The sequence below is a fragment of the Acipenser ruthenus genome, unplaced genomic scaffold (assembly GCF_902713425.1).
Source record: "Acipenser ruthenus unplaced genomic scaffold, fAciRut3.2 maternal haplotype, whole genome shotgun sequence".
Lineage (NCBI taxonomy): Eukaryota > Metazoa > Chordata > Actinopteri > Acipenseriformes > Acipenseridae > Acipenser > Acipenser ruthenus.
In genome coordinates, this window is record NW_026708352.1 from 1 (window position 1) to 25,246 (window position 25,246).

At 48.0% G+C, this 25,246-nt stretch overlaps 2 protein-coding genes across 3 annotated transcripts; one reads left to right on the top strand and one right to left on the bottom strand.

Moving 5' to 3' along the window:
* The first annotated feature begins 595 nt into the window (after positions 1–595).
* slc12a9 (solute carrier family 12 member 9) lies at positions 596–19,509 on the top strand. Of its 2 annotated transcripts, XM_059020939.1 has the most exons (15): positions 596–675; positions 1,952–2,096; positions 7,052–7,293; positions 7,778–7,912; positions 8,165–8,302; positions 8,926–9,222; positions 10,729–10,836; positions 11,676–11,787; positions 12,499–12,656; positions 13,967–14,049; positions 14,551–14,675; positions 14,845–15,037; positions 15,479–15,653; positions 16,111–16,257; positions 16,634–19,509. In XM_059020939.1, the coding sequence occupies exons 2-15, from the start codon at positions 2,008–2,010 to the stop codon at positions 17,518–17,520; spliced, it is 2,889 nt and encodes a 962-aa protein (XP_058876922.1). In that variant the 5' UTR covers positions 596–675; positions 1,952–2,007; the 3' UTR covers positions 17,521–19,509. The 2 variants fall into 2 exon arrangements, with proteins under 2 accessions (XP_058876922.1, XP_058876923.1); XM_059020940.1 differs by lacking the exons at positions 596–675; positions 1,952–2,096 and adding an exon at positions 5,517–5,838 and having other exon boundaries at positions 16,634–19,508.
* Positions 19,510–19,923: 414 nt separating this feature from the next.
* LOC117967927 (transcription factor HES-4-like) lies at positions 19,924–23,664 on the bottom strand. Its single transcript, XM_034915402.2, has 5 exons — positions 23,590–23,664; positions 22,216–22,584; positions 21,453–21,551; positions 20,924–21,011; positions 19,924–20,543 (listed from the first exon to the last, which is right to left on the bottom strand). Exons 1-5 carry the CDS (start codon positions 23,662–23,664, stop codon positions 20,380–20,382), a joined length of 795 nt encoding a protein of 264 aa, XP_034771293.2. The 3' UTR covers positions 19,924–20,379.
* Positions 23,665–25,246: the final 1,582 nt, after the last annotated feature.

A 25,246-nucleotide genomic window follows, 5' to 3' on the forward strand; every position in this document is an offset into this window, starting at 1 on the left:
ATGCTCTTTTTTGGATGTTAATAATCAATGGATAAAGGCCTAATTCAGCCCTGCATGCATTGTTTGGTGTTTTTCTTTGTAATCTCATGATGTTTTTACAGAACTCTGCATGCAGGTTTCTGTGGGGTGTTTGTCCCATTTTGTGTAGTCCTGGTTGGTGATTGGACCCCACACTTCACTGCCATAGAGAGCAATTGGCTGAATTACACTTTCAAAAATTTTGAGCCAAATTTTGACGGGGGGATTTATATTGTAGAGCCTCCTCTTTATGGCATAAAAAGCCCTGCGTGCTTTCTCCTTTAGTGCATTCACTCTCTCTCTCTCTCTCTCTCTCTCTCTCTCCTCTCTCTCTTCAATATATAAAAACCCTGCGACCCCACAAACCGCACGCGTTGACTTTCTCACCGCAAATAAGCGAAGTGAGTGGCTGGGCTGCGCGCGAGACGTTTTGTCAGGGTTAGGAGAGGGGGTGGGGGGGTGGGGGGGGGGCAGAGGAAACAGGGGCTTCCTCGCGGGGTCACTTCAAATTGGCCCTCGGGGACCAATCTGGACGCGTGGAAAAACTCAACGCAACGCACTGCACGTTCCCAAAAGTGGTGACCCGAACACCCACGAGAATCCCGCATGACGCGTGTCCGCAATGGCGCTCGGCCACCAAAGGTCAACTTCAAAACGGTAACTTCGGTGGGTGGGTGTGCACGTTTTTGCAATGCTTCCCTATGCTTTACCAGACCTCTCTGTGCTTTACAAAGCTTCCCTATGCTTTACCAGACCTCTCTGTGCTTTACAATGCTTCCCTATGCTTTACCACACCTCTCTGTGCTTTACAATGCTTCCCTATGCTTTACCAGACCTCTCTGTGCTTTACAATGCTTCCCTATGCTTTACCAGACCTCTCTGTGCTTTACAATGCTTCCCTATGCTTTACCAGACCTCTCTGTGCTTTACAATGCTTCCCTATGCTTTACCACACCTCTCTGTGCTTTACAATGCTTCCCTATGCTTTACCACACCTCTCTGTGCTTTACAATGCTTCCCTATGCTTTACCCACACCTCTCTGTGCTTTACAATGCTTCCCTATGCTTTACCAGACCTCTCTGTGCTTTGCAATGCTTCCCTATGCTTTACCAGACCTCTCTGTGCTTTGCAATGCTTCCTTATGCTTTACCAGACCTCTCTGTGCTTTACAATGCTTCCCTATGCTTTACCAGACCTCTCTGTGCTTTACAATGCTTCCCTATGCTTTACCACACCTCTCTGTGCTTTGCAATGCTTCCCTATGCTTTACCACACCTCTCTGTGCTTTACAATGCTTCCCTATGCTTTACCAGACCTCTCTGTGCTTTAAAATGCTTCCCTATGCATTACCAGACCTCTCTGTGCTTTACAATGCTTCCCTATGCTTTACCAGGCCTCTCTGTGCTTTACAATGCTTCCCTATGCTTTACCAGACCTCTCTGTGCTTTACAATGCTTCCCTATGCTTTACCACACCTCTCTGTGCTTTACAATGCTTCCCTATGCTTTACCACACCTCTCTGTGCTTTACAATGCTTCCCTATGCTTTACCACACCTCTCTGTGCTTTACAATGCTTGCCTATGCTTTACCAGACCTCTCTGTGCTTTACAATGCTTCCCTATGCTTTACAGACCTCTCTGTGCTTTACAATGCTTCCCTATGCTTTACCATACCTCTCTGTGCTTTACAATGCTTCCCTATGCTTTACCAGACCTCTCTGTGCTTTACAATGCTTCCCTATGCTTTACCAGACCTCTCTGTGCTTTACAATGCTTCCCTATGCTTTACCAGACCTCTCTGTGCTTTACAATGCTTCCCTATGCTTTACCAGACCTCTCTGTGCTTTGCAATGCTTCCCTATGCAGTAACTCGCTCCCTTAAGTTTAAAGCTCGTTTCAGTTTGATTGAGTTTTTTTTGTTTTTTTTTTAAGGTCACGCAGATTCAAGCTGGAATAACAGTGACGCAGCGCACATCCCACGTGTAACAATGAACGAGGAACGAAGACGCCTCGCGGCCGCCAGACCTCCGCCTCCGTCTCCCCTCCTCGCGGCGGGTTCATCCAAAGGTCGGGTGGGGTAAGCGCCTTAAAAACTATACGAAACGATAAATATATAATATATTATTATTATTATTATTATTATTATTATTATTATTATTATTATTATTATTATTATTATTATTATTAGTAACAACAACAACAGCAATAATAATAATAATAATAATAATAATAATAATAATAATAATAATAATAATAATAATAATAATAATAATAATTAATTTGCTCCTTAAGACTAAGGTACAAGAGGCATATGTGTCCCCCCCCCCCCCCCCACAAATAAAACACGATGGGGTTTGAAATGTACAGACAGGCTGGATCCAGATGGTCAGTTTCCTCCTCTTGAGTGAGACTCGAGTCGCTCTCAAAATGTATTTTCTTAAGAATAAAAAACCGTTTGAACAACAAGCGCTCGGTTCCTCGTGGGCCTTCAGGGGTTAAAACGCTGTAGCTATGTAAATAAACCCCACGGTGTCTCGTCCAAATTAGGGGTGAAAATGAATTAATTAAACGCAGACCTAAGAGAGTTCAACCACGTAAAGCACTCGCTTTAGCGGTTCATTAAAAACCGCTTCATTTCAAATGTGGACAACCCCCCCCAAGCCTCCATCCAGACCCTGAATTAGTTCACGATTTTATTTGATCTGTTTAACGAATCTGGATTTGAATCGTCCCTCCGTACCCGGTGTCGTGTTATTTTCAGCTAGGCGTTAAAAAGTGGTACGCAGCCGCACTGCGCTTGCTCGCGTATGCCTAAAACAACTTCCTAAGAAAATTTTCAATTCAAATCTGGCAGGAGGTGCTGTTTTCGGTCTTTAAGCTCTTTTTTTAATTGAATGTATCGTATATTTACATCATTTTTTAATGTCATTTATCATATTTTTTTTTTTTCCACCATTAAGATTTTTTTTTTTACTTGTGCACCTTTGCGGTAAACTTCTTATTTTATAATATATTATATATATATATATATATATATATATATATATATATATATATATATATATATATATATATATATATAATAGTAAATGTACCCTCGTTTTGACAATAGGAAAACACTTCATCAGATAGCACGTGTACTCAAATCTGACAGCACGCCACTTTCAAAGTGACTGCGTACCACTTTCTGACATTGCACGGGTCAGTTTTTGGTACGCGTACCGCATTCTGATGATGTACCACTTTCTAACACTACACCGGGATTGGACACTGCTAGTCTGGTGGTTGGCGCTGAGGAGGGGACTGGGAGGGCGGTGAAGCAGCTTATTAAAAAAAAAAAAGCACGGTAAATGTCTAAATTATTTTAATGCAAACGTTGGTTTAGTTGTTTACTTATTCGTACAGCGTGTGGATACGTGCGGGGCAGCGTGTTTACCTGTGGAAAGTAAAGACATCTCTATAAATCAGCCGGCGGCGCGGCTCCGAGCAGTTAGCGGGCTGTCAGCGAGCCAGGAAGAGATGTCTAATTTAGGGATCGTAGTAAATAGCAAAGGTTACTCAGTTAAATTATATTTAAAAAAAAAAAAAAAAAAAAAGCCGGCTCCTTTCCTGGCAGAATGCCATGGCCGCGCGCTGGACCCAGTGTTTACTCAGAGTCGGGAAACAATACGGGGGGGGAAGGGGGGGGTCTGATGAGATTCTTGCAGGATAATAAAGTGGGATCGACAAAAAATTAATTAATTAATTAATAGTGCTTTTGTTCAAAATACCGTGCTTTATTAATTCCACTGCAGTTCACGCTGAACCGGGGGCGTCAGCGCCCTCTGGTGGAGATTGATGTGTACCGCACCCTCAGAGAATGGGACGTGCACACTTGAGAGAATGGGACGTGCCCCCTTCCCAGAGAGAGACAGAGACTGGAATGCATCCCACATATCTCACTGTGTGACATTTAAACAAATAAAAATGCGTGACCCGCCTGCCTGCAGCCGAGCTGGCTGTCTGTGTGGCGCGACCTTTCGACACGCTCTGCAGGAAAAAGAGCGCGGGGCGGCCCGTGTGCTATTTATGAAAGTGTGTCTGCGATATAAATACACACGCAGAGAGGCGAGCAGACAGACACTATAGGATGAGAGCATCGTATATCGCGAAACAACTGCTTACACGCTTCCTCTCTCTCTCTCTGCTCCACCAGCACGGAGCAGAGGGAGGCTGTTCAGAGAGTAGAAGAGCCTCTCTTTCTCTTTCTCTGCTCCACCAGCACGGAGCAGAGGGAGGCTGTTCAGAGAGTATAAGAGCCTCCCTTTCTCTTTCTCTGCTCCACCAGCACAGAGCAGAGGGAGGCTGTTCAGAGAGTATAAGAGCCTCCCTTTCTCTTTCTCTGCTCCACCAGCACAGAGCAGAGGGAGGCTGTTCAGAGAGTAGAAGAGCCTCTCTTTCTCTTTCTCAGCTCCACCAGCACCGAGCAGAGGGAGGCTGTTCAGAGAGTAGAAGAGCCTCCCTTTCTCTTTCTCTGCTCCACCAGCACAGAGCAGAGGGAGGCTGTTCAGAGAGTATAAGAGCCTCCCTTTCTCTCTCTCTGCTCCACCAGCACAGAGCAGAGGGAGGCTGTTCAGAGAGTATAAGAGCCTCCCTTTCTCTCTGTCTCTGCTTCACCAGCACAGCAGAGGGAGGCTGTTCAGAGAGTATAAGAGCCTACCATTCTCTCTCTCTCTGCTTCACCAGCACAGCAGAGGGAGGCTGTTCAGAGAGTAGAAGAGCCTCCCTTTCTCCACCAGCACAGAGCAGAGGGAGGCTGTTCAGAGAATATAAGAGTCTGTATATTTGTTGACACATATAATCAAAATATTTGATGACGTTTCAATATAACAAATCTTATACAGATAGTTAAATGGATAATTTAACCTTAATATCAATCATAGCATTAACCTTATCGATATGATTGTCCTGAATAATGTATGTACTGTATGTACATGTGTACATGTATATATATACATGTTGTGTACGATGTACAATACAGTGAGGCGCTGTGTGAATGTGTGCTGTAATGACAGTCCTGGGCCACACGGGGGCAGCAGAGGCTGATGGATCTTTGAGCGGTTACACGGAGATTCTGAATTGACTCTGAAAAACAAATTATAGATCGTATTGGATTCGGCGATGCAATCAGGGGGGTACCCAGTAATATAAGAGGCTATACTTAAATCATGTTATTAGCATATAATAATAATAATAATAATAATAATAATAATAATAATAATAATAATAATAATAATAATAATAATCATCTATATCGGGTGTTTAAAATGTGCATGTCTGACAGAACCACGCGTGTCCCGGGTGTTGTCTCTGGTTTGTAACGTTATCGAGAAGATAAATAAAGAATATTAATAATAAGACAATGCATGTTTTTTTGGAGGGGGGTGGGACTTCCTGTCTGAAGACCTTGCCGGTTGGGTTAAAACAGTTCCACCGGTTTTAGGGCGTTTTTAGAGGAAATAAACACTGTATTCGTCTCTTCCGGTGTTGTTTGAGAGTTCACACTCACACGCCTCGGTCACATGAAACGTCCCATGATAATATTTATCTGCACCGATCTGGCGAAATAACGGGGTTTTAAAAAAAGAACATAATACAAATTTTAAAAAAAAACACTGAGGCAAAGTGAATATCAATCATGCGATACTACTAATAATAATCATTTTACAAAAAGAAACAGTAACAGCAGTGACTGAGTGAATTGTTGCAGTGCAGCGGAAGACCCGTGCGCGCCGGACAGCTCTCTGTGAGCGTGTGAGAGCGGAGATTCATTCAGCGAGGTGAGTCACAGCATCTCCTCTTCATACTGGAGCTTAGAAACCGCTTTGAATCGCATTGATCTGTGTGAGGAGAACCGGCCGCATCTATAAAACTGAGCATCCTCTACTAATTAAACACAACTACTAATCATAATCATAATCATCACAATCACAATCATAATAAAGGCCTTGTGTTTATGCAATGGGCTATCTGTCATCATTATTCGTTTTTTTAGACAAGTTTTAACTAAATGAATCTATTACTGATAACGCAACTACCACGAGCCCGGCTGTATGAGGGTTCGACGCCGACTACGTCATTGATGGTGCTCGAGTGTTGTGTTTTTTAAATAATATAATATATATAATTTGTGTACTATAATAACCATTTTGTTATATTTTAATAATCTTAACGGACCCGGAGCCCAATGGGTTGCAACAGGAAGTGTTTTCTAACGTAGCGGTTCGGAGGACACCGTTATTTTTGTGATCTGCAGATACTCTGAAGCGGATGTGCTTTGTGGTGAAGGATTTGCAAAACAACAGCTTCCTCTTCGCTTTAAACGCATCTGTCCGCGCCGGCTGCACGGTCTGAACTTCGTGCATGTTTGCAAAACACGCCAGGGCGATGCTGTTGCAAGGGGAGGCACTGTGCCGTGCAGGACTGTTGTGTAATTGTTAAACACGCAGTGTTGACTCTTGCATCACGGTAGTGTGCACAGCAAAGCCTGCGGTGTTTGTTATCGCTGCGGCGTCCCGCGCATGCGCTCTGGTAAAATCCCTTCAGTACTTTCAAAGCCTCTCCATGCATTTTGAATAAGTAACCGTGCACGGACCTCGCATTCTCCTGCTGGGGAAGCACGGTGTATTTGACGTGCGTCTCTTTGACAAGAGTGACAGGTTTAGGAACGATTCTGAAGTTTCAGCTATGATCAGCTTTCCGGATTTTGAGTATTTATTTTTAATTCTGTATTGTGTGCTTCATTCAGGGCTGGGAATCAGACTCCCGCTGCACAGCAGTGTGATCCAGTCCTGGTTTCACTGGGAGTTTAATAATCAGACACACCTGAGCTTGTTAGCTAGACACACTGGGGGCTGATCAAGCTGGTAGTAAAACCTGGACTGAGTGACACTGCTGTGCAGCAGGAGTCTGATTACCTTCTCTGTGTATTTTGCTGTTTAAACATTGAGCTGATTTGTAGTTTCAGTAAGTGTTGTGCGTTCTCCTTTCCAGGGGCTGTCGACCCCCCCGGACCCCCAGCATCATGTCGACCGAGAGCTCCCCGCTTCTCAGTTACCGTCTCTTCAGCGTGACGGGGGAGCTGCCTGAGGGGGAGGGGCCCGGGGCGCAGGGGGAGGGGTCAGTGTGCAGCGTGGCCACGCCCCCAGAGCAGCGTCCCGGGCTCAACACTTTTTTCGGAGTTGTCGTGCCGACCGTCCTGTCCATGTTCAGCATCGTGGTCTTCATGAGGATCGGTAAGCCATGAGTTTGGAATGTGACAAAGATATTTTGGTTTTTCTGCTTTTTAATACACATCATGCATCTATCTTAAAATATAAATACGTCTCTCTCTCTCTCTCACTCTGTCTCTCTCTCTCTGTCTCTCTCTCTCCCTCTCGCTTTCTCTCTCTGTGTCTCTCTCACTCTCTCTGTGTCTCTCTCTCTCCCTCTCTCTCTCTCTCTCTGTCTCTCTCTCACTCTCTCACTCTCTCTCTCTCTCCCTCTCTCTCTGTGTCTCTCTCTCCCTCTCTCTCTGTGTCTCTCTCTCCCTCTCTCTCTGTGTGTCTCTCACTCTCTCTGTGTGTCTCTCTCTCTGTCTCTCCCTCTCTCTCTCACTCTCTCTCTCTGTGTGTCTCTCTCTCCCTCTCTCTCCCCTCTCTCTCTCTCTTCTCTCTCTCTCTCTCTCTCTCTCTCTCTCTCTCTCTCTCTCTCTCTCTCTCTCTCTCTCATGGGTTCCAGGCTTCGTGATTGGCCACGCTGGTTTCCTGCAGGCCTTGCTGATGCTGGCGGTCGCTTACATCATCATCACCTTGACGATCCTCTCTGTGTGTGCCATCTCCACCAATGGGGCGGTGCAGGGGGGCGGAGCCTACTGTATCCTTTGCTTTCACAGCAGTGTGATCCAGTCCTGGTTTCACTGCGAGTTTAAGAGCTTGTTAGCGAGACACACTGTGGGGGCTGATCAAGCTGGTAACAAAACCCATTAGGACCGTTTCATATCCAGCGATGTAAATCAGACTCCTGTTTTTGTAAGCCAGTTTGGTAGTCGTTACGGAGACGCTGGCTCGTTGACGCTGTTGTGGCGGGTGCCCTGCCTTGTTACCCTTGACCCCCTGGCGACCTCAGTCATGATCAGTCGAACCCTGGGCCCTGAATTCGGAGGCAGTATCGGCCTCATGTTTTACCTGGCTAACGTCTGCGCTTGTGGCGTCTACATCCTGGGACTCGTGGAAGCCATCCTGGACGTGTTTGGAAAGATATCAGGTGGATTTATTTTCTCACGTTATCAGAATAATTATTATTGTTATTATTATTATTATTATTATTATTATTATTATTATTATTATTATTATTATTAATTTAGCAGACACTTAATATTATTAAACTGATAGTAAAACCATCAATGGATCAAACTGCTATGCAATGGGCAGCAGTGTGGAGTAGTGGTCAGGGCTCTGGACTCTTGACCGGAGGGTCGTGGGTTCAATCCCAGGTGGGGGACACTGCTGTTGTACCCTTGAGAAAGGTACTTTACCTAGATTGCTCCAGTAAAAACCCAACTGTATAAATGGGGAACTGTATGTGAAAATAATGTGATATCTTGTAACAGTTGTAAGTCGACATCCCTGAATTTAATATGGTGACCAGAAGTGATCTATGGAATTATATCGTTGGCTTCAACAGGAATTGAATCAAGACTCCCGCTGCACAGCAGTGTGATCCAGTCCTGGTTTCACTGTGAGTTTAATAATCAGACACACCTGAGCTTGTTAGCTAGACACACCGGGGGCTGATCAAGCTGGTAGTAAAACCTGGACTGGATCACACTGCTGTCTTTATTTCCATCCCCGTGCTCTCTCTTGACCCCCCCCTCCTCTCGTTCCCAGGGGCCCCGGGTCCCGCTGGGCTCCACGCTCTCCCACAGGGTTACTGGTTCAGCCTGCTGTACGCGACTGGGCTCCTGCTCCTGTGCTTGCTGGTGTGTCTGGTGGGGGCGGAGATCTACTCCAAGGCCTCCTTCCTCATCTTCCTGGTGGTGACCATCGTCCTCCTCACCATCTTGGTCAGCTTCTTCGCCGTGGGGCCGCAGCACTTTTCCATCGCGCACCAGGACGGAGGCAACGTGACCTACAGCGGCAGCTTCACTGGGTTTAACGAGAGCACGCTGAGGGGCAACCTGTACGGTGAGGCTGTCCACACCCCTCCTCCTCCATCCATCCATCCATCCATCCCCTAACCCCAACCTGTACGGTGAGGCTGTCCACACCCCTCCTCCTCCATCCATCCATCCATCCATCCATCCATCCATCCATCCATCCATCCATCCATCCCTCCATCCCCTAACCCCAACCTGTACGGTGAGGCTGTCCACACCCCTCCTCCTCCATCCATCCATCCATCCATCCATCCATCCATCCATCCATCCATCCATCCATCCATCCCCTAACCCCAACCTCTACGGTGAGGCTGTCCACACCCCTCTTCCTCCTCCTTCATCCATCCATCCATCCATCCATCCATCCCCTAACCCCAACCTGTACAGTGAGGCTGTCCACACCCCTCTTCCTCCTCCTTCATCCATCCATCCATCCATCCATCCATCCATCCCCTAACCCCAACCTGTACGGTGAGGCTGTCCACACCCCTCCTCCATCCAACCATCCCTCCATCCATCCATCCATCCATCCATCCATCCCCTAACCCCAACCTGTACGGTGAGGCTGTCCACACCCCTCCTCATCCATCCATCCATCCATCCATCCATCCATCCATCCATCCCCTAACCCCAACCTGTACGGTGAGGCTGTCCACACCCCTCCTCCTCCATCCATCCATCCATCCATCCATCCCCTAACCCCAACCTGTACGGTGAGGCTGTCCACACCCCTCCTCCATCCAACCATCCCTCCATCCATCCATCCATCCATCCATCCATCCCCTAACCCCAACCTGTACGGTGAGGCTGTCCACACCCCTCCTCATCCATCCATCCATCCATCCATCCATCCATCCATCCCCTAACCCCAACCTGTACGGTGAGGCTGTCCACACCCCTCCTCCTCATCCATCCATCCATCCATCCATCCATCCATCCATCCATCCCCTAACCCCAACCTGTACGGTGAGGCTGTCCACACCCCTCCTCCATCCATCCATCCATCCATCCATCCATCCCCTAACCCCAACCTGTACAGTGAGGCTGTCCACACCCCTCCTCCTCCATCCATCCATCCATCCATCCATCCATCCATCCCCTAACCCCAACCTGTACGGTGAGGCTGTCCACACCCCTCCATCCATCCATCCATCCATCCATCCATCCATCCCCTAACCCCAACCTGTACGGTGAGGCTGTCCACACCCCTCCTCCTCCATCCATCCCTCCATCCATCCATCCATCCATCCCCTAACCCCAACCTGTACGGTGAGGCTGTCCACACCCCTCCTCCTCCATCCATCCATCCATCCATCCATCCATCCATCCATCCATCCATCCCCTAACCCCAGCCTGTACGGTGAGGCTGTCCACACCCCTCCTCCATCCATCCCTCCATCCATCCGTCCATCCATCCCCTAACCCCAGCCTGTACAGTGAGGCTGTCCTCTTGACACAGTGACCCTGAGTTTGAGGCCCCAGCTGTAGCCTCCCTGCCCGGCTGACGGCTGGCTCTTCTCTCTCCCTCCTCCAGAGCAGTACTCCCGGGACTACACCACGAACACCATGATGAGCTTCACCACCGTCTTCGCCATCCTGTTCAACGGCTGCACCGGGATCATGGCGGGCTCCAACATGTCGGGTAAGCAGAGCTCAGTCCCGATCCGGGAGGGCCGGTCCGCTTCTCCGGGTTTACGACCTCGCCAGGCAGGAACGGGTTCAGGTTTTCATTTGATTTTGTGTTTGTAGCAGGGTCGCTTCAACACGATGTGGAGCCCGGCTTCAGTTGCGACATATTATTATTATTATTATTATTATTATTATTATTATTATTATTATTATTATTATTATTATTATTATTATTGTTATTGTTATTAATTGGTCATTTAGCAGACCGTTTGATCCAAAGCAACTCACAGAGACTAGGGGGGTGAACTCTGCATCATCAACAACTGCTGCTGCTGCTGCTGCAGAGTCACTTCCAATAGGAGCTCGTTTGTTTGACGTCCCATCCGAAGGACGGAGCACAAGGAGGTTCAGTGACTCGCTCAGGGTCACACACACACACACACACACACACAGGGAGTCAGTGGCTGAGCCGTGATTTGAACCTCCTGGTATCGAGACCCCTTTCTCGGACTGCTGTAAACTACACTGTGTGTTTCAATATGAATCTTGCATTGTAACCCTGCACTGCCCTGTCAGTCCTGCGCGAGTCGCCTGGGATAAAAGGGGTCTCCCAAATCCAAAATATTAGGGACTGAACAAAAATAGCATTGTAATTCTAACTGCAATTTTAACAAGCAGTTCTGCTGTAATTCGGGTGGTAATTATCACTCCCCCCCCCCCCCCCCCCACACAGCAGGGCGATGCTCAATCCAATTGGTCAGACACACACACACCGTTCCTAATAAAGTGTCCGGCCGTTTTGAACAACGCTGTTGAGTTTCCGCTGCCCCTCTTCTTGTGTCTCTGCTGCAGGAGAGCTCAGGGACCCCAGCGTGTCCATCCCCAAAGGCACCATCATCGCCGTCGGCTACACCTTCTTCATCTACCTGCTCCTCTTCTTCATGGTCAGCTTCACCTGCGACAGGTGAGCACCCCAGCCGAGCCCCGCTCAGTACTGGAGTCAAAGGTCCTGGATTCTTATGTGCAGAAAAACGGGGTGTGGACCGCCCTGTACACACCCTTACAGTAATCTATTATAGGAAAAGCATAGGGAAGCATTGTAAATCACAGAGAGGTGTGGTAAAGCATAGGGAAGCATTGTAAAGCACAGAGAGGTCTGGTAAAGCATAGGGAAGCATTGTAAAGCACAGAGAGGTCTGGTAAAGCATAGGGAAGCATTGTAAAGCACAGAGAGGTGTGGTAAAGCATAGGGAAGCATTGTAAAGCACAGAGAGGTGTGGTAAAGCATAGGGAAGCATTGTAAAGCATAGAGAGGTCTGGTAAAGCATAGGGAAGCATTGTAAAGCACAGAGAGGTCTGGTAAAGCATAGGGAAGCATTGTAAAGCACAGAGAGGTCTGGTAAAGCATAGGGAAGCATTGTAAAGCACAGAGAGGTCTGGTAACGCATAGGGAAGCATTGTAAAGCACAGAGAGGTCTGGTAAAGCATAGGGAAGCATTGTAAAGCACAGAGAGGTGTGGTAAAGCATATTAAAAAAACAGGGTAAACTAACCCTTACAAAAGTTTCCCCATAGTAAAAGTGTCTCTCTCTCTCTCTCTCTCTCTCTCTCTCTCTCTCTCTCTCTTCTCTCTCTCTCTCTCTCTCTCTCTCTCCCTCTCTCTCTCTCCTCCGCAGGGTTCTGCTCCTGCAGGATAACGGGTTTTTCCGTCGGATCAACGTGTGGCCCCCCTTCGTGACGATCGGGATCTACTCCACCTCTCTCTCCGCCTCCATGAGCTCCCTGATCGGAGCGTCCCGGATCCTGCACGCCCTGGCCAAGGACCAGCTGTTCGGTACGAGCGTGAGGGCCCCCTCCAGCGTGAGGCAGCCCCCCTCCAGCGTGAGGCAGCCCCCCTCCAGCGTGAGGCAGCCCCCCTCCAGCGTGAGGCATCCCCCCTCCAGCGTGAGGCATCCCCCCTCCAGCGTGAGGCAGCACCCCTCCAGCGTGAGGCATCCCCCCTCCAGCGTGAGGCAGCCCCCCTCCAGCGTGAGGCATCCCCCTCCAGCGTGAGGCAGCCCCCCTCCAGCGTGAGGCAGCCCCCTCCAGCGTGAGGCATCCCCCTCCAGCGTGAGGCAGCCCCCCTCCAGCGTGAGGCAGCCCCCCTCCAGCGTGAGGCAGCCCCCTCCAGTGTGAGGCATCCCCCTCCAGCGTGAGGCAGCCCCCCTCCAGCGTGAGGCAGCCCCCCTCCAGCGTGAGGCAGCCCCCTCCAGCGTGAGGCAGCCCCCCTCCAGCGTGAGGCATCCCCCTCCAGCGTGAGGCAGCCCCCCTCCAGCGTGAGGCAGCCCCCCTCCAGCGTGAGGCAGCCCGCCTCCAGCGTGAGGCAGCCCCCCTCCAGCGTGAGGCAGCCCCCCTCCAGCGTGAGGCAGCCCCCCTCCAGCGTGAGGCATCCCCCCTCCAGCGTGAGGCAGCCCCCCTCCAGCGTGAGGCAGCCCCCTCCAGCGTGAGGCAGCCCCCCTCCAGCGTGAGGCAGCCCCCCTCCAGCGTGAGGCAGCCCCCCTCCAGCGTGAGGCAGCCCCCCTCCAGCATGAGGCATCCCCCTCCAGCGTGAGGCATCCCCCTCCAGCGTGAGGCAGCCCCCCTCCAGCGTGAGGCAGCCCCCCTCCAGCGTGAGGCAGCCCCCTCCAGCGTGAGGCAGCCCCCTCCAGCGTGAGGCAGCCCCCTCCAGCGTGAGGCATCCCCCTCCAGCGTGAGGCAGCCCCCCTCCAGCGTGAGGCAGCCCCCTCCAGCGTGAGGCAGCCCCCCTCCAGCGTGAGGCAGCCCCCCCCCAGTGGCGTTTCGGCATGCTCCTTTTTGTCGTCAGATTTATTTTTCCGTTGCACAGCAGGGATGGTAATAAGACTCCCGTTGCACAGCAGCTTCACCCATTCCAGGTTTTCTCTGCTGCCAGCGTGGTCAGCCCCACAGTGTGTGTGCAGGTAACCAGCTCAGCTGGGTCCGATTTAGACTCGCGTTGAAACCAGGAATGGATCGAGCTGCTGTGGAACGGGAGTCTTTATTTCCATCCCCGTGTCGGCACATAAAAAAAATAAGAAGTGTCTCTCTTTCTCTCCTTCGTTCTTTCTTTATCTCGCTTGTTCTTTCTTGCCTGTCTTTCGTTTGCAGGTGTTCTCACGGCTCCAGCGAAGATCACCTCGAAGTCAGGGAACCCCTGGGTGGCTGTGCTCTACACCTGGGCTCTCGTTCAGGTAACGGAACAGCCTTTAATCAGGGTCAGGGTCAGTTACTGCTTTTCAATTCCAATTTTAAAATCAATTCTCTCTCTCTCCCTCCCTCTCCCCCTCTCTCTCCCTCCCCCCCCTCTCTCTCTCTCTCTCTCTCTCTGCCTCTCTCCCTCCCCCTCTCTCTGTCTCTCTCTCTCACTCCCTCTCCCCCTCTCTCTCTCCCTCCCCCTGTCTCTCTCCCTCCCTCTGTCTCTCTCTCTCCCCCTCCCCCCTCTCTCTCCCTCCCCCCCTCTCTCTCCCTCCCTCTCCCCCTCTCTCTCTCCCTCCCCCTGTCTCTCTCTCTCTCTCTCTCTCCCTCCCCCTGTCTCTCTCCCTCCCTCTTCCCCTCTCTCTCCCCCTCCCCCCTCTCTCTCCCTCCCCCCCTCTCTCTCCCTCCCTCTCCCCCTCTCTCTCTCCCTCCCCCTGTCTCTCTCTCTCTCTCTCTCTCCCTCCCCCTGTCTCTCTCTCTCTCTCTCTCTCTCCCAGTTGGTCCTGTTTGCTGGGAAGTTGAACACCATTGCTGGGATCGTTACTGTGTTCTACCTCATGGCCTATGCGGCTATCGATCTCGCCTGCCTGGCGCTGGAGTGGGCATCGGCCCCCAACTTCAGGTACCCCCCCCCCGCCCCCTGGTGCTCCAGAGACCCCTTTAACCCTTTGAGGCAGTGGATCTCAAATCCTTACATATATGCTTTATAACTGAGTGTCGACCCGAGGATGTGCGGCGAGCGTGTGTGTGCGTGTATCTGACCCCCCCCCCCCTCCCCTCTCCTCCCCCAGGCCCACGTTCCGGTTCTTCAGCTGGCACACCTGCGTCCTGGGGCTGGTCAGCTGCTTCGTCATGATGTTCCTGATCAACGCTGTCTACACCTCGGCCAGCATCGTGCTCATGCTGCTGCTCCTCGTCTTCATCCACTACCGAGCGCCCACCAGCAGCTGGGGCTACATCAGCCAGGCCCTCATCTTCCACCAGGTCAGTGCAGCGCTCGGAGGGACTGGATGCAGCTCAGCGACCGGTCTGTATACTTCAAATAGGGAAGTCTTGAACAAAGAAGACTACGCGGCGATCTCATTCAAGCGTTCAAAATCCTGAAAGGTATTGACAGTGTCCACCCAGGGGGACTTTTTCGACCAGAGTTGGGGGGGGCATAAATGGAGAGTAGATAAAGGGGCATTCAGAACAGAAAATAGGAGGCGCTTTTTTTTTTACACAGAGAATTGTGAGGGACTGGAACCAACTCCCCTGTAATGATGTTGAAGCTGACACCCTGGGATCCTTCAAGAAGCTGCTTGATGAGATTCTGGGATCAATAAGCTACTAACAACCAAACGAGCAAGATGGGATGAATGGGGCCTCCTCTCGTTTGTAAACTTTCTTCTCTCCCCTCTCCCCCCCTGCTCTCCCCCTCCCCAGGTCAGGAAGTATCTGCTGCTCCTCGATGTTCGTAAGGAGCACGTCAAGTTCTGGAGACCCCAGATCCTTCTGATGGTCGCCAACCCTCGTGCCAGCTGCCAGCTCATCAAGTTCATCAACGACCTGAAGAAGGGAGGGCTGTACGTGCTGGGGCATGTGGAGATCGGGGACCTGGGTGCGAGACATTACTGATTACTGATCACTGAAGCTGATTATTATTATTATTATTATTAGTATTATTATTATTATTATTATTATTATTATTATTATTATTATTATTTATTAAATTTGCAGACGCCCTTATCCAGGGCGACTTAAAATTTTTACAAGATATCACATTATTATTATTATTATTATTATTATTATTATTATTATTATTTTTACATACAATTCCCCATTTATACAGTTGGGTTTTTTTACTGGAGCAATCTAGGTAAAGTACCTTGCTCAAGGGTACAGCAGCAGTGCCCCCCCCACCTGGGATTGAACCCACGACCCTCCGGTCAAGAGTCCAGAGCCCCTGACCACTACTCCACACTGCTGCCCCAGATTGCAGAAAACCACTTCCATGCCCCCGCCCCCGCCCCCCCCCCCCCCCCCAGGCTTTCTAACCCCCTCCTCTCTCCTCTCAGACACCGTGCCCTCGGACCCGATTCAGCCACAGTATAACTTCTGGCTCAGCCTGGTGGACAGGCTCAATGTGAAAGCCTTTGTGGACCTGACCCTGTCCGAGTCTGTGAGGCAGGGCGCCCAGCACCTCCTGCGCATCACAGGGCTGGGTGAGTCTCCACGGAGAGCAGGGCTGCAAATTACACTCCTGTCGCATTTAAAAAAATGCTAAGTGTTCTGGACTGTGATGATCTGTGCCTTTGATACACTGTTCATGTTAGCGAAACATCAACATGATGGATGGATGGATGGATGGATGGATGGATGGCTGAAGAAAGACTCAGAGTCTGAAATCTCCTGATATCATTGATTTTTTTTTTTAATCAATTATTCATTTTTGTGTACCTACCTGACCTTTTTCATATATATGAAAAATGCCTCATAGAAACCTCATTCTTCACTACCGGCTCTCTCTCCACGACCCCCCCCCTCTCGCCCCCCCCCCCCCCCCCCCCCCCCCACTTCTTCTCTCCTGCTCTCCCCCAGGCGGTATGAAGCCCAACACTCTGGTCCTGGGTTTTTACGACAGCTGCACTCCTGAAGACTATTTCCTGCAGGACCCTGCCTTCCGCGACGGGCTGGAGAACGACCACTTCGGGGTGGACAACAGCGCCCTGCAGGCCCACTTCCCTCCCGTGCGCGACCGCGAGGGCAGCAAGGCGATGGGGCCCTCGGAGTACGTGTCCCTCGTCTCGGACGCCCTGAAAATGGGCAAGAACGTCTGCCTGGGGCGGTACTTCCACCTCCTGGAGAAGGGGGCGCTGTTCGGGAAGGGGCAGGGCCAGGGCCAGGGGGTGGCCCTAGACGTGTGGCCCTTGAACCTCCTGAGGCCCGACAGCGCCAGCTACGTGGACGTCTGCAGCCTCTTCCTGCTCCAGATGGCGTGCATCCTCAACATGGTTCCCTCCTGGCGGGCCTCCCGGCTCCGGATCTTCCTGTGTGTGGAATCAGGAGACGACGGCTGGGTCAGGAAAGAGGTGAAGCTCCGGGAGCTGCTGGGAAAACTACGGATCAAAGCCGCCATCAAAATCGTGGCTTGGGACGCCGTGGCAGCCCTGCACTGGCACAACCAGCCCAGGGCTGCCACGCCTGGCCACGCCGGAGGAGAAGCCGAGCGGACCCTCGCCGACGCCCCCGCGGCTGCCAGCGCCACCCATCTGGGCCGGGTCTCGGAGGAGTACCTGGATGCAGTTAACCAGCTGGTCAGAAGTCAGGCCCTCCACACGGCCGTCAGCTTCCTGTACCTGCCCAGGCCCCCGGCCGACACGGCCCAGTACGAGAGGTACTTGGAGCAGCTGGACAGGGTGACCCGGGACCTGGGTCCGAGCCTGCTGATCCACGGGCTCACCCCAGTGACCTGTACCGAGCTGTGACCCCCCTCGCGGGCTTGCTCGAAAGAACGGCTGGTTGATTCGACTGGGAAGAGACTGGCAGTGCGCAAATCTATCAGAACCCCCTCCAGAGGCGTCACTCATTTCCTGTCTGTACCTGCCTGCATGAAAACCTGAGCGACTCGCAGAGGCGTGTTCTGAGAACACGGAGACAGTTCTGAGGTTCTGAGTTCCGGTTCTAAAAGGCTGCATTGTCTACCAGGTCCAGTCTGGGTATGGACAGCAGTGTGCAAATCTAGCACAACAAATTGAAAACTACAGAAGCGAGGGGGTGTTCTCATACACGTGCGCACGGCTGTGCAAATACAAGCTGGGGTTCATTAAACTCTGGGCAGCTGTGCTTTCTGGGCAGCTCTGCTTTTTGGATATGTGTGAAGAAAAAAATGCTATAAAATATTATGCCAGGGAAACTTTTTTTTTTTTTTCCAGAATAGAGAAAGTATGAATCGTATTATATAATAATTGCTATATAATATTCAGATGCATTCTGTGCGCTTTGACGTAGATATTAATTATACAAAGTCTAAAGAAAACTGCAGATTCTACAAGATTACAGCTGGCGGGCTAAAACCGCCAAAATATTATTATTATTATTATTATTATTATTATTATTATTATTATTATTATTATTATTTAATAGTTTGATATAGTCGTGTTTTAAGGCAGTTATACAAAAAACTGACTCTGTGTGAAGTCAGACAGGATTGTGGACAGCAGATGGAATCAAACTGGGAGCGATTCTGGGAACGAGACCAGATTGAGTTTTATAGACGGGTGTAGATGGAAATGTAGCTGTTAGGCCGCGGCCCTGTGATGATCCCACACCCGATTGACAGTGTTGTGGCGGGTGTTCGTGTGGAGTGGATTCAGCACAACGCCGTAGGAGAGTCGGTGTACAAAATAGACCTTTGATGACTCCAAGAATCAACCGTCACCTCAATTACAGATTCAATATGAATAAGCTGCTTATGAATGTCATCAGCTGCTGCTGCTGCTGCTGCAGAGTCACTTCTAATAGGAGCTCGTTTGTTTGACGTCTCATCCGAAGGACGGAGCACAAGGAGGTGAAGTGAGTTGCTCAGGGTCACGCACATTGGTGTTAATATTATTATTAATATACTTATTGATGATGATTATTATTATTATTATTAGGAGGCTGTGTGGTCCAGTGGTTAAAGAAAAGGGCTTGTAACCAGGAGGTCTCCGGTTCAAATCCCACCTTAGCCACTGACTCATTGTGTGACCCTGAGCAAGTCACTTAACCTCCTTGTGCTCTGTCTTTCCGGTGAGACGTAATTGTAAGTGACTCTGCAGCTGATGCATGGTTCACACACCCTAGTCTCTGTAAGTCGCCTTGGATAAAGGCGTCTGCTAAATAAATAATAATTATTAATATACTTATTATTATTATTATTATTATTATTATTATTATTAATATATGTGTTATTATTGTTGTTATTATTATTAACATACTTATTATTGTTATTATTATTATTATTATTAAGCCTAAGAATGTGTCTGGTGTGACATGCCTTGACTTTGTAAGCAGAATTGTATTTTTCTAACTGCAGGAGAATTCAACATGTTTGATCATGAACACTTTCTCTTTGTCTCAAACAAGTGTCGTAATAAAAAGCAATTTAAAAAAATTGGAAAAACTAAAATCAATAAAAGACTTTAAAAGCATTTTGTATTGATTATTTTATTTATGTATCTTGGTGTTTGTTTTATTGAATTGGGAATACAATCGAATGTCTATTAAACCTCTCTAATGCGTGAAATATTGAAAAAAAAAAATGAGTTTTGAACACATAATAAATGTATTTAATTTGAATTTTGTTTTTCTTTTTTTTCCCCCCATTGCTTTATCTGGGGGGGGGCACCTGGGTCACGTGATCGTGCATTTACATCTTCCACATGTCCTTTATATAGATATATAAAGTGTGAATGACGGTATGCATGACGTCATCAGACACGCGAGGTGCTAACAGGAAAAAGTGGGGTGAAAAAATTTAAATAAAGTTTTTTTTCAAAAACAAAGTACTGGTGTTTTACAAGTAACATGTTCTTCCAAAAATGAAGAATATCCGTCAATTCTGAGACGAAACTACACCCCCCTGTAATACAAATGGGACAATAAATCAATGTCATATTTTACAATAATTACACACATTACAATATAAACAGAATATATATATATATATATATATATATATATATATATATATATATATATATATATATATATATACTAATAGAATAACAAAAAAATCTACATCTACGTCTTAGGAAATTGGTATTACGCCATCCCATCATAATCAGAGAGAGCTAACTGGGGCCAATCTTAACGAAGAATTTCAAACGGTGTCACTTCCCCCCCCCCCCCAAATGATGCTTTCCCTCGCGTGAGTTACTGTCCCTGGTGTTGTTAACAGCATTTAAAACCATTTGAAAGAAAATCCGAGCCTAATGTCTGTTTATAACGAACTCCTCCCGGTTCACCACGGTCTCCACGCCGGTTCTGCCGGCTGCGGACCGCTCCTCATTGGGTTCGCCCCGGCGCCTTCTGGTTTCTTCAAAAGGCGCGTCCGTGGATGCTGGGGAGCTGGAGAAGAGACGGGCAGGTTTTGAACACGTTGTCCTGGCAACGAGCACACGCCCACCGGGCACCTGAAAGGGTGAGCTGTCCGTCTGGGAGAGAGATGACTCGGGAGCCAGCGCTGAACGCTCGGGCAGCGCCGTCGCTGGCCGTGTTGGAGTCGGAGTAAGGTAAGGTGTTCGGGGGGGGTTGTGATCTGGAGGCGGGCCGGGGCCGGCGGTGGAGAGCCGGGAGAGCCTGGGTTATTTAACACGGGGAGTACAGCCGGCCAGGTGGTTTAACAGCTGGCTTCTGACGTCACTGCAGATGCCGTCACTGGTGGATAAGAACTGCGTGACTTCCCTGACGCACTGCGTGAAGCCGGCTCGGTACTTGCTGGCGAGGGACGGGTCGTGGATCGGTAATGCTAGAGAGAGAGAGAGAGAGAGAGATGAAAAAAAGGATGGAAACTAAGTTTAAGACGCTGTATATCATTCCAATATCATCACTCATATTGCAGTTATCCTCTTTGGTAATCCCACAGTCATTTCGTATTGTATTTGGTGTGGGATCTCTGCATGTCAGGTCCTGTGTTTATCCTGCTGTTACAGCGGGACCTGGTGTAGTTGGCAGTCAGGAAGCGTTTACACGTGTACAATTTTTAAAGCACACCGTGTACCCGTTTACAAACCGTCCTCCCTGACAGCTGGAACACTGAGTGGTGCCGGATTTAGAAACTGCAATTCAATGGCAGGCGCGTCTGGAGTCTTTATGGATGTCGTTTATAAAGATGGGTCTCTCACTCACCAGCTGCGCGGCTGCGCTGCAGAGCTCTGAGGTGTCGGACTGTCAATTCAAGAACATCCGCTTTCTCCAGTTTGGAGTATCTGGGTGCCTACAAGAAAAACAAACAAACAAACAAACACAATATTTACAATAAGTATAAGCATTTTACGGTACATTAAACGTCTCTAATTGATGTGGATAGGGCTCTGGACTCTTGACCAGAGGGGTCGTGGGTTCAGTCCCAGGTGGGGGGACACTGCTGCTGTACCCTTGAGCAAGGTACTTTACCTAGATTGCTCCAGTAAAAAACCCAACTGTATAAATGGGGAATTGTATGTAAAAATAATGTAATATCTTGTAACAATTGTAAGTCGCCCTGGATAAGGGCGTCTGCTAAGGAATAAATAATAATAATAATAACAATAATAATAATAATAATAATAATAATAATAATAATAATAATAGTTAATTTACTTTACAGTGAGCTTCTCACAGCTGCAGGACTCGACCCCCACCCTGTTTATAGATATGGGGGGGGGTACTGACTTACGTCTTTGCTCCACGCTTCCTGAATGAGGAATGTTCTGAGCTGGGACAGGCTGACGTTGATTCGCGCTCTCCGCCTCCTCTCCATCATCGGCTTCGAAGTCTGGAAAGGAAGAGCCGGATTACAACCCGTTTCTTTCGTTCAGAGTCCCGGGGGGGCTTTATCACAGACCCCCGCCGGGGATGGACTCTGCATTCCTCTGTCGGAAGCTACTCCAGCATTGAGGGACGTTGCACGCAACCCAGTTTTAAAAGGATTGAACGATTATTAAAATGCTCTTAATTAAATGCATATGAGGTTTAAGATTTAGTTAAATATTGAGCTAAATGTTAAATCTTGTAACTAGATTTATAAATGATATCGGAATGTACACATTTAAAAATATATATTTATTTTATTTTCAAAAAATGTATACATCTACAAGATTTAAGTTAACTCTGGGGAAAAAATGAAAATATTAACGTTTTCTTTATTACACATGGCATCCCATTATATCTATATATATATATATATATATATATATATATATATATATATATATATATATATATATATAATTTGAAAAAGGAAAACGGCTGTGTACCAAAAAGGAGTAACAATAAAAAATTAAATTAAATACATTTATAGATAGATAGATAGATAGATAGATAGATTGATTGATTGATTGATTGATTGATTGATTGATTGATTGATTGATTGATTGATTATATATAAATGCGTGCCTGTACCCCACGGACAGTATATAAGACACAGAGCGCGTCTCTACCTTCCTGTGTTCCCCGGCTGTGTTCCCCTTCCCCGCTCCGCTAGTTTTAGTAATAACTGGACCGGCGGAGGAGCGTCTCTTCTCGGTATCCAGGTCGGCTCGGGGGGTCGGTGTCGGTGTAATCCGGCATGTCAGTCTGCACTTCACACCACGCAGCGCTGCCGTTTCGGTTAAAAAAGCAACGAACCGAGACGTATCCGGGCCCAGGTTGAACGATGAGGAGCTGTCTTCAAACTGGCTGTGAATTCTCCTCGACTCAAATCGAGCTTTATATATTGTGCGACGTTGAAGAGGGGGGAGGGGGGGGGGGGGGGGGGGGGAGTGACACCGTTTGAAATTCTTCGTTAAGATTGGCCCAGTTAGCTCTCTCTGATTATGATGGGATGGGCGTAATACGAATTTCCTAAGACGTAGATGTCCCCCTCCCCAAATTCGAAAGTCTGTTTACTGGATCTCCCTAATAAATCTGTATCGTGGGAGGGGGGTTTGACACAGTCCCGGCAGTTTCGCCACAGCAATTTGGGGAGGGGAGGGCAGGGGAGTTGGGAGGAGGTGTCTGTGTCGTTTAATTCATTAATTAATTAGCCCAAATTTGTGTTTAACCCCATAGCATGATTATCCCTTGAGACGCGTTTAATGAATTATCCGCGAATCGAGAGGAGAGAGGAGAGAGGAGAGGGAGAGGGGAGAGGGGTCGTCAGGCTGTCACTCAGATTTGAGTGACGGCTGGAGAGACCGGGGGGGGTCATTCAGTCTTCAATCAATTTAGGCACGCTTAGTTTCAGGACAATCCCAGGACCTTAGATTAAGTCGTTTATTGGTAATATTCCCCATTTATACAGTTTTTTTTTACTAGAGCAATCTAGGTAAAGTACCTTGCTCAAGAATGAACTCATTTTGCTTCATAAAGCCGAATGAACCCCCCCCCCCCTAAAAAAGTGACATTTCAAAATCCAACATGAAATACGGTAATGTACTTCTGTTATGGCTTCTGGTATAGACTTTATTTATTTATTTATTTATTTTTTGCGATACCATTTTGTAGTTTATTTTGATTTACATGCTGTTAAATAAAATATCTAAGTTATGTTCATATATTATTATTATTATTATTATTATTATTATTAGTAGTAGTATTGTTTTTTTATGTCTCAATCCTAATATTCTAGGTGATATTACACTTTTGGCCGGAGCTGTAGGCTTTAAAGGAGTCAGATGGGGGTTAAGGGACGGGATTGTGGGGGGGGGGGGGGGTCCGGGTGTCAGAGTGGAGAGGGTGCACGTTCCTACCCTTGAGAAAATAACCGAGAGAATGGACAAGATCTAGAATTCCTTGAGAAAAAGCCGTCCCTTCTCTTGAGCTGTCAATCCGACCTGTGTGTGCTGAACGGCTAAAGGGATAACGCGCTGGCCTTGACCCTGAGCAAACGTCATGAATATGCACGTCATCCACCGGGGGAGGGGAACAGTTACTTCTTTATTTTGGTCTCTTAAAAAGGGGAGTGTGTTTTACACAGTGTCCATTCAGCAAGTGTGAATGGACACTCTCTGCCTCCCCCCTCATCTTCACATGAATGCGCTTCGTAATGGAGGCCCATGCGCCACACCTTTGACCAGTCCGTAATCCTCGGGGTTTTGTTGCTATAGCGCTTTCTAAAGTGGATTACAGTTGACCATAAAAACAAAACACACAGCTAGATTAAAAAAAGCAGCACAGTCTTTTCTTTTTTCTTGTGGAGGGCGGTATTATCTCTCTGTCTCTTTTTTTAAATCTGAGAAAAGGACAAGCGTTCTGCTGTCTGAGACAAGAGGGCAGGCGCTCTGCAACAGCGGACAGCTGCGCACACTGTGTGTGATACAAGCGGGGTTTTGTATTTTCTGTTTAAATAATCTTTTTATTTTCGCACGGGGCTTTGTACTGAACATCTTGTGTGGCCCTTTCTCTGTCGTAAGGTTGTTTTTTGCTGCAAGAACTTGTCTGAAAAAACAAACCAAAAAATGTATCTACTATACGCCACACAAGATAGAAAACTCGCTAACATATATATATATATATATATATATATATATATATATATATATATATATATATATATTATATATATTAACTCAGAGAGCCAGCTGCCCAACGTTTCGATATGTTGTACATATCTTTTTCAAGGGATATAATTTGAAAAAGGAAAACCGCTGTGTACCAAAAAGAGCATAATTATAAACAAAAAAAAGGTCATGTAGGTTCATAGAAATGCGAATAAATTAATTTTAAAAATCTATTATAATCAGGACGTGTCGGTCTACAAATCCTTCACCGGCGGGACGGTAAAGCAGCGCGTAAACAAACTGCCGTCATAAACCAGCTGTCTTTCAAAAGAACCCTTCCGGAGGATGATGACGTCATGATGACTTCAGAATACAATGTTAATTCCGAGAGTTTCCGAAGTGCCTACTGGAAAATTATATATATATATATATATATATATATATATATATATATATATATATATATATATATATATATATAATATGCTGTTCGTGATAAACGCTAGCGTAGCTGAGGGTGAACGCAAACCGAGTTTAACCCGCATCCCAGGTGTGTGCCAATTTACATAAAGCAGATGCATTTAATATTGGCCAGACTGTCTTCCGATTAAACTTTTACCCAAAAACCGCATCTGTGCACCGCCCGTGAGAGATAGAGAGAGGCGGGGTCAGAGGTCACGGGCACGGAGACAATCGCGTGACACCCATCACCCCGACCCGGCTCCCCCACAATGCCCCACTTCAGCGTCTTGTGTCGCCACTTGAAGGTATTATAGACCCGACAAGAGGGCTTTGCAACCCGAGAGAGAAAGAGACACAGACAGGGAGGCTGGACAGGGCGTAGCGCGGACTATTGAAAGACTTTTTAAGAGAGACAATCTGGACAAACTTGATTTTTTTGTGTGTGCCTTGTTTGTGACCCACACTTAGCCTCGGAGCACGAACAAACCGCCCCCTCAAGACCCCCCTGTTCAGACTGCGCATGTAGATC

What these genes read in the sequence shown, in the direction of transcription:
- slc12a9 (XM_059020939.1), top strand. Translation starts at nt 2,008, where the DNA reads ATGAACGAGGAACGAAGACGCCTCGCGGCCGCCAGACCTCCGCCTCCG. An exon ending in GCATCGGCCCCCAACTTCAG is followed by an intron (nt 14,676 to 14,844) that starts GTACCCCCCCCC and finishes CTCCTCCCCCAG; the next exon opens with GCCCACGTTCCGGTTCTTCA. An exon ending in CCTGCGCATCACAGGGCTGG is followed by an intron (nt 16,258 to 16,633) that starts GTGAGTCTCCAC and finishes GCTCTCCCCCAG; the next exon opens with GCGGTATGAAGCCCAACACT.
- LOC117967927 (XM_034915402.2), bottom strand. Translation starts at nt 23,664, where the DNA reads ATGACGTGCATATTCATGACGTTTGCTCAGGGTCAAGGCCAGCGCGTT. An exon ending in TAGCCGTTCAGCACACACAG is followed by an intron (nt 22,585 to 23,589) that starts GTCGGATTGACA and finishes CATCATAATCAG; the next exon opens with AGAGAGCTAACTGGGCCAAT. An exon ending in AGGAAGCGTGGAGCAAAGAC is followed by an intron (nt 21,012 to 21,452) that starts GTAAGTCAGTAC and finishes TTTTTCTTGTAG; the next exon opens with GCACCCAGATACTCCAAACT.